Raw genomic sequence first — 12,090 nt, 5'->3', positions numbered from 1 at the left:
CACAGGGTGGCATCAGTGCTATGTGTCCTGCACCACAAGCAGGACTGAGCCTGCAAACTGGGAGGGAGGACTGCAGGGGCAGGAGGCAACAGGCCTGGGTCTCCAGAGCTCACTTTTCTCCTCTATTGAAAGGTCTTGGATTAAGGTTGTCCTTCTAAGGGTGTGGAGTCCCAACACCCTCCCTCTGGAACCCTCCAGACAAGTGGCAGCCCTGCATCAGGTTCCCATTGCAAACTGAGGACCAGCATTGGCAGAAACTGGGGACTTGGCCCTCTGGTATGCAGATGCAGGAGGGACACAGTCCCTGCCTCAGCAGCTCCCCAGACCCCTGCATGTCCCCCAGCAGCAGCAGCAGCAGCAGTGTGGCCTCTGTGGTCTCCCCATAAGGTGACAACACAGCCGGGTTTGTGGCCTTTGCTGGTGAGGCAGGTGGTCCCAGGTGACTCACCAGCAGCTTCGCCATGCAGTTCTGGTCCCCAACGTAGCAGAAGTCCCCAGAGACATTGGTCTCAAACCAGATGTGCTCCCCATAGACCGCAGCCTCCTGAAAGACACAAGACAACACATGCTCTGAGAGCATCCTCAGAGAGGCATCTGAGCCCCTAAAATGCTTTGTGCAAGGGACAAAATACTGGATGATGCTGGGGGTGGGAGGTTGGAGCTAGGTGGAGGCCAGGAGACAAGATGCACACAACAGCCAGGGACATCTCGACAGAGGAAACCTCACAAAGCTGCTGCCATGGCCCACCTGTTGTAAACAAGAGGGCCCCAGGAAACCAACTCCAAGACCTACAAACCACTTGCAGTGTCCTGCACAGGAGAGCTGCTTTCATCACCCCGGGAGGAGGCATCAGGGCAGATTCAGTGCAGGGAACTCTCCTGAACGTGCTTCTGTGCTATAGCCCGAGGGTGCAGCTTAAAACCTGCGGGGCTTTGCCTGTGAAGGAGCAGGGGCTTGCTCCTGTTGCTTGGGCCCAGCCACAAGATCTTGGCTGTCAGAAGCAGAAAAGCTGGCAGTGGAGTAGTTATGCCATCCCTCCAGGAACCACCTGTGCCTCCACAGCCTCTCGCAGCATCAAGTAGTGCTGCCAGCAGCACAGATGCTGGCACCAGCTGGTGGCAATGGCAGAGGCCATAAATGTGTCAAAGTCAGTCACCTGGGAAGCCTCAACCCGGGGAGAGCCTGCTGCTTCTTGGCCAAGAGCCCATTCCATGCAATGCCCAGCAAAACACACTACAACTTACGCTCCAATCCACAGTGCTGCGTATCTGCCTCTCCGAGTCGCTCCTCAGGGCTAGTGCCGGGTTTGGCTGGGCTACCATGTGCTGGAGACTGGATTTGGCAATAGCTTTCCTGGAAGACACAGGAGGGCTGGCTATTAAATATATATGCAAAGCACAAGCTGCTTCTGAGATGCAACATGAAGCTGGAGCAGAAAAGCCTCCTCAGGACCAAGCGGCTGGAAATGAGGTGAATTTCCAGCCCAGCTGGCTGAGAAGGACCTGGTCCTGTGAGATAGTCCTGTGGGATGAAGAGGTACTGGCCATGTTGCTGACAGCTCAGCCAGATACCCTGTACCCAACAAAAGGCATAGCCTGGGTCTGCTGGGTTAATGCCCTCAGGGATGACAGTTCCATTGTAAATCACCTTGGGAGTATCCACGGAGCTGTGGTGGTGGAACTGCCTTTGCAGGGTCAATCCAGTGCTCCTGTCCCACAGTCTCCCTGCATCTCTCCCACACCAAGGCACCTCAGAGCCTGGCCTGTTTTCAGGAACCAGTACAACCAGCCAGAATAAAAGCAGCTGTTTGTTTGGGGCTAGTGAGCTTCTCCCAGATGTGCCAAGGTGGAGGAAAGGAGCAGGAAATCCAGCCAGCAGAAGTGTGCATCTCCAGCCAGCAACCAGGCCTACCACCTTCCTCTGGCCCCAGCCTGGCAGGAGAGGACGCCCACAAGCCCCAGGGGCTGCACCAAGAGCATCAGTGGCAGTGCTGGCCTGAGTGGAAGATGCTCAAGGTACGCCAGCAGCACTGCAAGACACTGACGGCGGCCAGGGCCAATGGCACTGTCTCTTCCCTCCTTCCCCACCAAACCTGGGTCTGCACCCCACCTCTCCCCTCCCCATGGCATTGCCTGCTTGCACACTGCTGCCATACATACAGCAGCCGGGGGCTCCAGCTGTCCGGGGTGGTGCGGCAGGTGGGCTCTGGTCCCAAACCCTTGACGAGGGTGGCAGAGGGGCACCTGGTTCCAGCCACTCCTGCACAGCACTGGGCCAGCAGCCGTGGGTGTCCAGGAGGGAGCAGCCCAGGTTGAGGGGCATCGCTGGAGCGCCGGCGCTGGCTGAGGCGGCGGTAGCGGCCTGGCAGGCCGTAGGCAGCCCGGCTGTGCGTGACCTCGGTGGGCAGGTGGTGGGAGGAAGCGCGCCGCAGGTAGCGGGGGCCTCGCGACAGCAGCCCGGCCTGGAGCGGCCGCAGCTGGGGCAGCATGGCCAGCCACGTCTCCTCAGCACAACGCTGGCCCTGCTCAGCTCCTGCTGCTGCACCACTGTCCTCTGGAGACTCAGATCTGGAGCTGTCGCTGCACTGAGCCCTGTCCCCCATCTCTCCCGTGGGAATGAGGCTGGCCAGCAGGACAGTGGGATCCAGCAGCTTGGCATCAATGGCTTGTGCCTGGCCCCCGCGCTTCGTCTGCACGGCGAACCTGGGGCTGAGGCAGGGCGGCGTGGTGCTGGAGCGGCGACGGGTGCCGGGACGCCGGACCAGGCCCAGGCAGGAGACGGATGCTGCTGGGGTGCCTGAGCCACGGCGGCACTGGGCCAGTGAGGTGGAGGGCAGCCCCACCTGGGAGCGACGCCTGGCCTTGCCCGTGGGCACAGCCACCACGCTGGTGCGCCGCAGCCCCTTCCGCCCAAAGTGCCGCCTAAAAAAGGTTTCCATTGTATCCGGATGGTGGCTGTTAACACAGAAACCAGGAATTAAATAGGCTCCCCTATTAGTCCAGGCCACACCGTGGCTGTAAGGGCAAGGGGACAGGGAGAAGCAGGGGACAGAGGGCTGAAGCAGGTAGTGGGAGACATGGCAATGCTACCTGAGGCATGTGGCAGGGGCTTGCTCCCCACAGCTCTACTGCTCCACGAGTATCACAGCTCAGCCCAGAGGACTGCAATAGTAGGGCTGGTGTCACCACCTGGCCAGGACCCTCTGCGTTCCTTGCTCTCCACTGTGGGATCAGCAGAGGCCCTGTGCACCCCGAGGTGCCAATCAGCCCTGGTACCTCAACTACCCCCCACTCTCCTGATGCTGATCCACCTGGTTTCCCCACAGGAACCACTCTGGCTAAGCACCAGTCCCACCGAATTTGTAGCAAGTTGAAATTAAGCCCTTGCAAATCCCACAGAAGAAAATGAACCAGGCAAGTAAAACCAGGGCAGGAAAATTTGGTAGAAGCAGTCTGGGAGAGCTGGAAGAGGCTGGAGCAGGGCAAAGGAGAGCTAGGAAAACCATCCCATCTGTCCTAAGCAAAACTGCCCTCTCATGGGAGAAAGAGCTTTACAGAGGCTCTCATGCTTTCCCTGCCCAGCCCACAAAGCTTGACAGGCTGCCTGGACACTGCAGCAGTCTGTGGAAAGCCATGGGCCACAGGTGGAAGGTGCTGCAACACTTTCAGTGGCAGCGGCTCAGCACACAAAGGCCTGAGTGGAAGGAGCTGAGTCTGGCTAGCTCCAGTGCTCCCCTCCTCCAGAGACAGTGCTTCATTTCCCACCCTCCATCTGCCACCTCTCTTCAGTGGCTACAGAGGATTTATTCAAGGCCAACTTAAAAAAAACCACCAAAACACACAGTTTGGTAGAAGCAAACTTCTTCTCAACTGGTCCCAAGGCAGGGGACTCTGGATCATGGCAGCCTGCAAGCACACACAAGCCACCACCACTCTCAATGATTTCCATGCTGCGCAAGGCATCTCCCCTACCCACCACAAGGGCATGGGCATGCTGCTCACCACTAAAACTGACATCTGCTCCCCTTCTTCTGTCTTCCTCCCTTCCCATGCTCTTTTACATTCTTGCAGGTCAGTAATAACAGACAACCTTCAGGAGATCACTCTGGCCCAAACTTCCAATGACCCAAGGTCCACACAAACAGGCACATCTATCAGAAGCTTCTTCCCCTTTCATTCGGGAAATGCACGTAAGATGGGACATAGGTTTTATTTTCTGGACAAACTGGAGTTTTTGATAGTGCTTGTAGCACAAGCAATCCATTGGGCTGTACCCTTTTTCAATAGGTGAGTACAAAGGTGAGTCTGTATTTTTGGAAAAGACAAGGCTTGGTTTGGTCTCTTCCAGCCTTGCAGACAAGGAAGCCAGCTCTTCAGTTTCTATAGTCTTATCGCCATGCCTGTACTCAGTAAGGTAGGGGATGGAAGGAAGGACGGAAGGCAATGGCCTCCAGAGAGCAGCATCAGGGCAGCTAAAGCCTGGCTGAACTGAAAGCAAAACCAAACCCTCACCTCCTCAGAAGTATTTCTCAAGTCCTACCACTGCAAGCAATGCAGGCAGGTACTTGGCCACCAGAAGGTTCAATCCACCAAGGCCCATGCAGCTTTGCAGAGGGCATCAGTATTTTGCTGATGACCCTGGCCTCCAGCCTGTTCCCAACACTGCAGTGCTCCATTCGTGTCCCCTTTCCCCCTTATCTGCAGGATGATGCACAGTAAACTGCATAGAAGAGAATCTAAACTTCCCCTGCACAATTGGAGGCCGTTTCCTCTTGTCCTATCACTTGTTTTCTGGGAGAAGAGATTGACCCCACACCTTGCTACAGCCTCCTCTCAGGTACTTGTAGAGCTCAATAAAGTCTCCCATGAGCCTCCTTTTCTCCAGGCTCCCCAGCTTCCTCAGCCACTCCTCCTAAGATTTGTTCTATAGACCCTTCACCAGCTGTACTGTCCTCTGGACGGGCTCCAGCACCTCAATGCCCTTCCAGCACCTCAGCGACAGAAGGGCCCAAAGCTGGACACAGCACTTGAGGTGTGGCCTCACCAGTGCCGAGTACAGGGTAACAGTCACTTTCTAGTCCTGCTGGCCACACTGGTACTGAAGGCCAGGATGCTGCTGGCCTTCGTGGCCACCTGGCACACCCTGGATCCTGCTCAGATGGCTGTCAATGAGCATCATCACCAACAGGCATTAAAAACTGTCCAAACAAATAAAACATATTAAAAAACACAAGCAAGAACACGGGATGTGGCACACTGCAACAGACCCTTTTTGACCACCTTTAGCTGCTGGGGGAGCTATACTGACCAAAGGCACCTCAAATGAGCTGAATGGCTGTTCCCTCCTGCCCCAGATATCCCACCAGCACAAAGCTGCTGTACCACTCACTGTGTTGCTGCTGTGGGCAGGAAGATCTCTCAACACAGCTTCCTTCCTTTTTGCACCAGTCTCGTGAGGAAACCTGCTAGAACAACCTTGGCTTGACATTTATGTTTGAGCTCTAGCTGACTGTGGACCTCTTCATCTTCAGGGCTGTCTGTAAATGGCACATGGAAGCAAGCTCTGACCACCAGTGGTGAAGGTTATTACAAGACTGCCATCTGACAGCCCATGACAGCGGCATGTGGCAGCTCAGATACGTTGGGTGAACATATCCCCACCTCTTGCATCTCACTTCCAACCTGAGCTCCAAATGGTGTATCACAGGTGTTGAGAGCTGCTGCTGGTGGAGCAGATGGACGAACTGCCGGGGCTGCCCATGGTTGATATGCATTAGCAGAGCTGTGTGCAGAGCAGCTGGGGAACCATGCACGAGGCAGAGAGGAGCTCGAAAGGAGCTAAGCTCTGGAAGCCCCTGGCCTAACACCAGCACGCTTCTGGGATCTCCATTGTTCGTCACTGAGAAAAGATGGAGAGGAGCCAGCACCTGTGGCTGCTCTGCAGGCCGCATTGCTTGGCTCAGTTAGGTAAGGAGGCTGAATAGAGGCAGCCTGGCATTTGCAGGGTGCAAAGGAAAGGAAGTACTGCTGCATGCACTGGGATATCAACTCTACTTATGAGCAGATACACACTATCATTTCAATCTCCTTCTGTGAATAAGGAAGGAGACAGCAGCTCTGGTCTGCCCATGATCTGCAATCAGAGCTCTTGAAAGGAGGGGTGTTTTTTATTATCAGGCTCCTTAAAGCATCCTACACACCCTGCCTGGCCTCAGTGGGCAGGGATGCTGCTGAAGCAGGAACATGTCCCAGCAAGATCTAAACACCCTTGGAAAGTACAGCAGGGATTGAAGAGGAAAAACTTGCATCTTGTAGCTGCAGTGAGCCACAGAGCCTGTGGATCAGCTGATACAGAGACATCTCTCCAGATATCCAGCAGCTATCCCTCATTTGGTGGTGGTAGTTCCAAAACCAGACAGGCTGACTCTTAGGGCTAAACATGCAGTGTCCTCCATGACATAACCTCTGCCCACATCAGGAAGGGGATCTGAATATTCAGCTCCACTATTCTGCTTTGCTTCACTAGCCTTGAGCAAACGCTCATGTACCATACTTAACAGGCCCTCTGTGATGGGCAGAGGGATCCTGTGCCATACACCCTCTTGGCCCTTCCTCCGCATTGCTATTCCCTTAGTCCCTCCAGCAGCCTGGTCTATTCCTGCCAGTGCCCAGAAGCAAGAGAGATCTCAGGTTACCTTAATACTGTGACAAATCTGGCACCCCTCTCCGGGCACCAAAGGAGGCAAGAGGACCCTACTGCAGGACGCTGCTGGCAGCAAATGCACAAGCCTTGAGCCACAGAGAAGTCTGCACATAATAATACCATCAGCTCCTCCTGACCTTTCAGCAAACCTCCAATTAGTCGATGGGAAAGCATTTTTTCCAACCACGGGACTACAAGGGAAATGAGTCTGAGAGCTTTGCCCTGTTCCATGACGAGCACCTGTCCTGATGGCAGCTGGCTGGATTCCTACATCCTGGCTAGCTGTGGGTGCTGGGGAGCTGCTGTGGCACTAGAGCTGGCAGCGTGAGCAGGAGCCCATTTCAGTTTACAAGCTGTCTTCCCCTGGAAAGGACACTTGACTTGTACAGATCAACCACAAGGAAAGTGTGTTATTAATAGCCCCTCCTGTGTGACAGCAAGATCTTCTGGGCTTCTGCATCCCTGTCTCCTCCCTGCCAGGGCACTGGAGGGACTGAGGGACAAGAGCCCAGGAGCCCATCCAGAGAGCTGCTGCTCATTCCCACCCCATTGGCACACCACTGGTTGCCTTCAGCCCCTGTTTCCATCACAAGCTTGCACACCCCACACCCCCCTTTCAGTGTTCTGATATTCAATCTTCCCATGTACACTGCTGTCCTCACACCACCCCTGCTGAGATCCTGTCCCCGCTCTCCCGTCCTGCTTCCCACGCATATCATCACTGACCTCTCCTCTCCCTGGGGCTCCCCAGCCAGGCCTCTCTGATGTTACACAAAGAGCAACCTGCACAGATGAGGTCTGCTGAGGAAGGTGCCCCCATGCCAGATGGGGAAGGGAAAATGCTGGTTAAGATGTGGTGCAGCCCTCAAGCTTTGGTTGCACTGAGGTGTGCAGTGATCAGCAAGTTCCCAAACTGTGCAGTTTGTTTCTACTCAGAATTTCCATTCCAGCTGCCATCTCTCCTACCATCACGCAAATAAAACAGTCAGGAGCTCCCCCACGCTGGGTCCAGTATGAGTAAGGAGATGGGGCTCCCCCCAGCACAGGGGCAGGGAGGCTCCATCCAAACCACGAGCCTTTCAAAGCATCATGAGGGCTGAGCTATGGGCTGTGCTCACCTACTTGAGGGTTCATACATTTGACCTACTGCAACAAGTGCCACCACCTATATGGGCCACTTCCAGGCTTCTGATCTGCAGGAGCATGGTATTCCCAGGGCAAATCATGGCCAAGGACATCCTCAGTTGCACTGTCACCCTGCAGAGGAGGGGCATAAGGTTGCCCCTCTAGGCTGCGGAAGCCAGTTTCTGATCCTAGCAGGGCACTCAGAGGGTAACACGTCTCCGCTTATCTCTCAGTGAACCCTGGGCCTGATCAAGATGAATTCAGACCTCTCTGCTCCTGAGAAAGCAAGGCAAGTGCTTAGAAACCAGCTGGTGGTCAGATGCATGCAGCTGCAGAGGACCTCCTCCCAGCCCTGTGGTCCCTGAGGTCCCTGCACGTGCTGCATAGAAGCTCCTGCCAGGGCTACTAGTCATGGACAAGAGAGCAAGGTGCCCCTGGCAATATCTAAGCAAATTTGCCAACTTGCTCAGAAGACTGTCAGTGTCACTGGGCACTCCAGCTGGCCAACCTGGAGGCCCCAGGACAGCACTGCTTCACAAGGGACATGCAGCTGCGTCAGTGTAGCCTCTCTGCACCCGTCTTGTACCTGGCTGAGCAAGAGCACAACTCATAGCTGGTCAGGAGCTGGGGACACCACAGGGAGGAGATACAGCCTGTATCGTTCTTTGAACGAGCAAGTCAGGGTGACGGATCCAGCACCAGGGACCAGCAGCTGCCTTGGGGGAGGACTGTAGCAAGGCAAAGAAATGAAACACCACAGTTTGTCAGTTTGTCATAGTAGGCTTCTCCAAGTGGCAAAGCCAGGTGGAAGGACACTGCCTGGCCATGCCTCAATCAAAGCAAGGCAAAAGCCATGCCACCTTAATGCCTGGCCCTTCACAAGAAAATGCTCACATTTGGTTTTCTGGGAAGAACAGCGGCTGGGAGCAGAAGTGACTGAGACTTTTTATACAGTTCCTAGCATTTTCCCAACACCATTCTCATGGCAGATCCATCCTGCCTCACCTCAAGCTCTGCATGATGCCGTGGTGCCAACTCCTTTTCACCACCTTCTCAGGGCAAACATGAGATCTGTTTTAAGGCACAACTGCCAGACTAGCTCAGATCCTCCACAGAGGCTTCATAAAGTGAAGAGTTTGCCAGCCCTAACATTCAGAGTAATGTTCCCATTACAACAATATGATTTCCTTCCCAAAATCCATGGAAGACAGTGCTGTATCTTAATTTAAACTCAAACCATCTCCTTGGAGCCTTCTGGGCTGACTCTGGGCATTCATATCCCTTGACAACTTTCCACCATCATAATGTTATGAAGTTTATATGCCACTACAGTAAATAATCTGCCTCCTGGCAATCAAGAAACCTGACAGCACTGATGTAAACAATCTGTTGCTGCATTTGGCTGAGGAGCCAAACAAGACTGACAGCCTTGAGCCATGAATTAACCAGGGCTGAAACACAGAGGGTGAGCCACCACCATCAGCTGGGGCTGAGGCTGAGCAGGGGTCGGGGAGAGGCTGGCCACACAGTTTCTATTTTGGTCCCATCAGCAGGACCAGCGATGCAGGCTGGGAAGGACTTGGAGAGTTTCTTCTCTCTCTCTCTCTCTCTCTGAGCTTCCTTTCCAGAGTGACATGCACGAAGCAAAGCAGCAGGGGCCTCAGCAGGGTGTCCTGGTGGTTTAGGTGCCCAGGCCATGGAATCTTTTGCAGATTCCCATTATCACACCCTCCTTCAGTAAGCACAGCTCTGCTCCTCACAAGGAGGGATGCATTATTTAAAGGGTGGCCAGTCCCACAGCCCAGCTGTTTGATCGAAACTCCCAGAGCAGTCCCAGAGTTTTCCCCTGGCACACAAGGACAAAATCCCGGCGCAGAAATAATTACCAGCCACAGTGCTGCCCCAGGCAAGGCAATGCAAAGTGTCTGCCCAGGGCAGCAGCCCCAGGGAGGAGGCGATGAACCTTGTGTAACAACAAAGCTGCAGCGTGGCAGATAGAGAACACAGCCAGTGATTCCCAGGGCTAGTAAGTCTCTACACGTCCCAAAGCAAAGTCAAGAAAACTTCAGGCACTCCACAACAGGCACTGATCGGAAAGATGGGAATCACATGCCTCCCTCCAGCCCACAGCAGGGATCAGGAAGGGCATCCCACTGTTCCTGGCATAAGCAGGGAATCACAGCGCCACCAGCACCAGAGGATAGACCAGGAGTCCGCAAATCTGTCCTGCTTTCCTAAACTATCCCACAGCAAAGTGACTGAGGACTGCGGGTCCTAGCAAGGCACAGGCTGGTTCCCTGTCCTCTGCTACCTGCAGATTTTCTGCTGCCACCCCCATGCCACATGGACTGGCAGGATGCAAGCAGCAGAATAGGTGGCTGGAAATACACCACTGGCAGGGAAACCCCACGGCACAACAGCCAGGCACCACTGAGTGCCACGGTGGCTGTGTTTCGCAGACCCCTCGCCTAAGCCCTGGGGACTGCTGTGGACCAGCTTGCTCCAGCCTCTGGCAGCAAACAGTGCTCGGCAGAAGTGAAGCTGAGGGTCTTGGGGATGACTCTGGGGTCTGCTCCCCCTGCCTTTCACAGTGGTCTGGAACCAAAGGCCATACCTATAAAATAAGGGCTGTCTCTCCCCCCAGGTCCCCTCCCATCCCCCACCCAGCACAAACAAAAGCAGCAAACGTGAGGGAGAGGGAAGAGCAGGATAAGGAAAGGGGAGGTAGTGGGAAAAAGCCCCCGTGACCTGATCCGGAGCAGCGCAGGGGTCCTTGCAGGTGCTGAGTGGGTGGCAGTGGCCGCGCCGCAGCAGCGGGCCAGCCCTCCCCTACCAAGTCCTAGTTTGGAGAGAGTGCTTGGCTTCTCCCTCCGCTCCTCCCCACGCTGCAAACCCTGACAGCGCTCGTTAAAATAACCAACTGCACTTCCTCTCGGAGCAGCCCCGAGGCCGGCTCACCCCCAGCCGCAGGCGCATGCACCACAGCGGGCCCAGAAAGAGAGGGGTCCCCACGGCGCCAGCTGCTCTCTGAGCGCTCAACTGCAGCTCGGGGATGGCACAGCTTCCCTGGCAGTGGCAGCAGGAGGACATGGGAAGGAACCCACCAAAGCAGCGATTCTCTCCTGCCTTCTTGGAACCTGGATAAAGGGGTTTGCATGGCTGATGAGAGTCAAGCTGCCTGCCACGGAGAGCCTGTCTTCATGCACAGGAGGTAACTTGCTTCTGAGTTAGTCTTTGGTCCAGGTAGGCTCCACAGATGTCTCAGGAGCTTTTTGTGTTCCCTCGTCGTGAAAACCCCACATGAGACCTCTCATAGCCAGGCTGGGGACTTCCCCGTCATGCTTCACTACTATCCGGGTCCCCCAGCTGTCTCTAGGGATCTGCTCCCAGCCAAACACAACCCATCTCCCTTTTCGGGCCACAAAACCAATCTCGGCTTTGGTCTTTGCAGCGAGGGGAGGGAAGGTCACACCAAAGGCCAGCTGACTCCAGGATGCGTCACCAGCTATTGTTATTTCGGTCATTCACCCGGGCGATGAGAGCCGATAGCCACACAAAGGCCGTAGTGAGTGAGTCAGTGCGGGTGGCTGCAGCCGAGACCTCCTCCTTTCACACCCTGCCCCCTCCTGCCTGCCCCTTCCCCTTGCCTACATGTCACGGCTAAAATTAGACAGGGAGCTCTTCTCTGTGTGTAGGAATGTGCATGCATTTGGACCGTGCCCAGTGCTCCTCGGGGCCTGGAGCGGGAGTACAGTAACACAACCATAACAAAATGTCGCAGAGGCTGCAGCCAGCGTGGCGAAGGCGGCCAGCTGCCTGCCCCGATGGGTGTCTAGAAATCAGTTCACAGGAAACCATTCACCAGACGGTAGCCAGGCCCAAAGGCTGACCTACCACCATTGCTGCCATCTCCATCACGGCAGGAGGAGCAAGTGGCCTTTGTGAAGCAGTGGGAGAGAGCAGTAGGAAGGACACATGAACGAACCTGGCCACTGCCAAAGCTGCTGAGGATTGCATTCAGCCCTTTTCTCACAACACCAGCAAGGAAAGGAAGCTGGAGATACCCACGGCAGGCAGGAGGTGCTCATCCCCATCAGTCCTCTCCCCCCTCAAAACTGGCAGCTGAGGAAGGGTGGAGGGTTCTGCCCCCTTCCTTACATATGGTATCTACACATCCTTCGAAATTCCCACTGCTGGGAAAGAGCCAGCTGCCACTAGCAGTCAAGCAGGTCCCAGCATTGTTGCAGCCTCAGGGCAGCCAT

At 55.3% G+C, this 12,090-nt stretch overlaps 1 protein-coding gene across 4 annotated transcripts in view; it reads right to left on the bottom strand.

The window, feature by feature from the left end:
• The window catches only part of DGKZ (diacylglycerol kinase zeta), a 46,589-nt gene that overhangs the window by 24,075 nt on the left and 10,424 nt on the right, over positions 1–12,090 (bottom strand). The window contains exons 1-3 of one of the 4 annotated variants that reach the window (XM_048306228.1): positions 2,161–10,445; positions 1,246–1,354; positions 449–544 (exon numbers count right to left, since the gene is read on the bottom strand). In XM_048306228.1, the coding sequence (XP_048162185.1) occupies positions 449–544; positions 1,246–1,354; positions 2,161–2,939 (984 nt within the window). In that variant the 5' untranslated portion in view covers positions 2,940–10,445. Of the gene's footprint in view, positions 1–448; positions 545–1,245; positions 1,355–2,160; positions 10,446–12,090 lie in introns of those variants that run through there. The other 3 variants (XM_048306226.1, XM_048306227.1, XM_048306229.1) reach the window with 3 other exon arrangements.

Source organism: Corvus hawaiiensis, chromosome 6 (genome assembly GCF_020740725.1).
Source record: "Corvus hawaiiensis isolate bCorHaw1 chromosome 6, bCorHaw1.pri.cur, whole genome shotgun sequence".
NCBI classification, from domain to species: Eukaryota; Metazoa; Chordata; class Aves; order Passeriformes; family Corvidae; genus Corvus; species Corvus hawaiiensis.
This window is presented reverse-complemented; position numbering and strand designations above follow the sequence as displayed.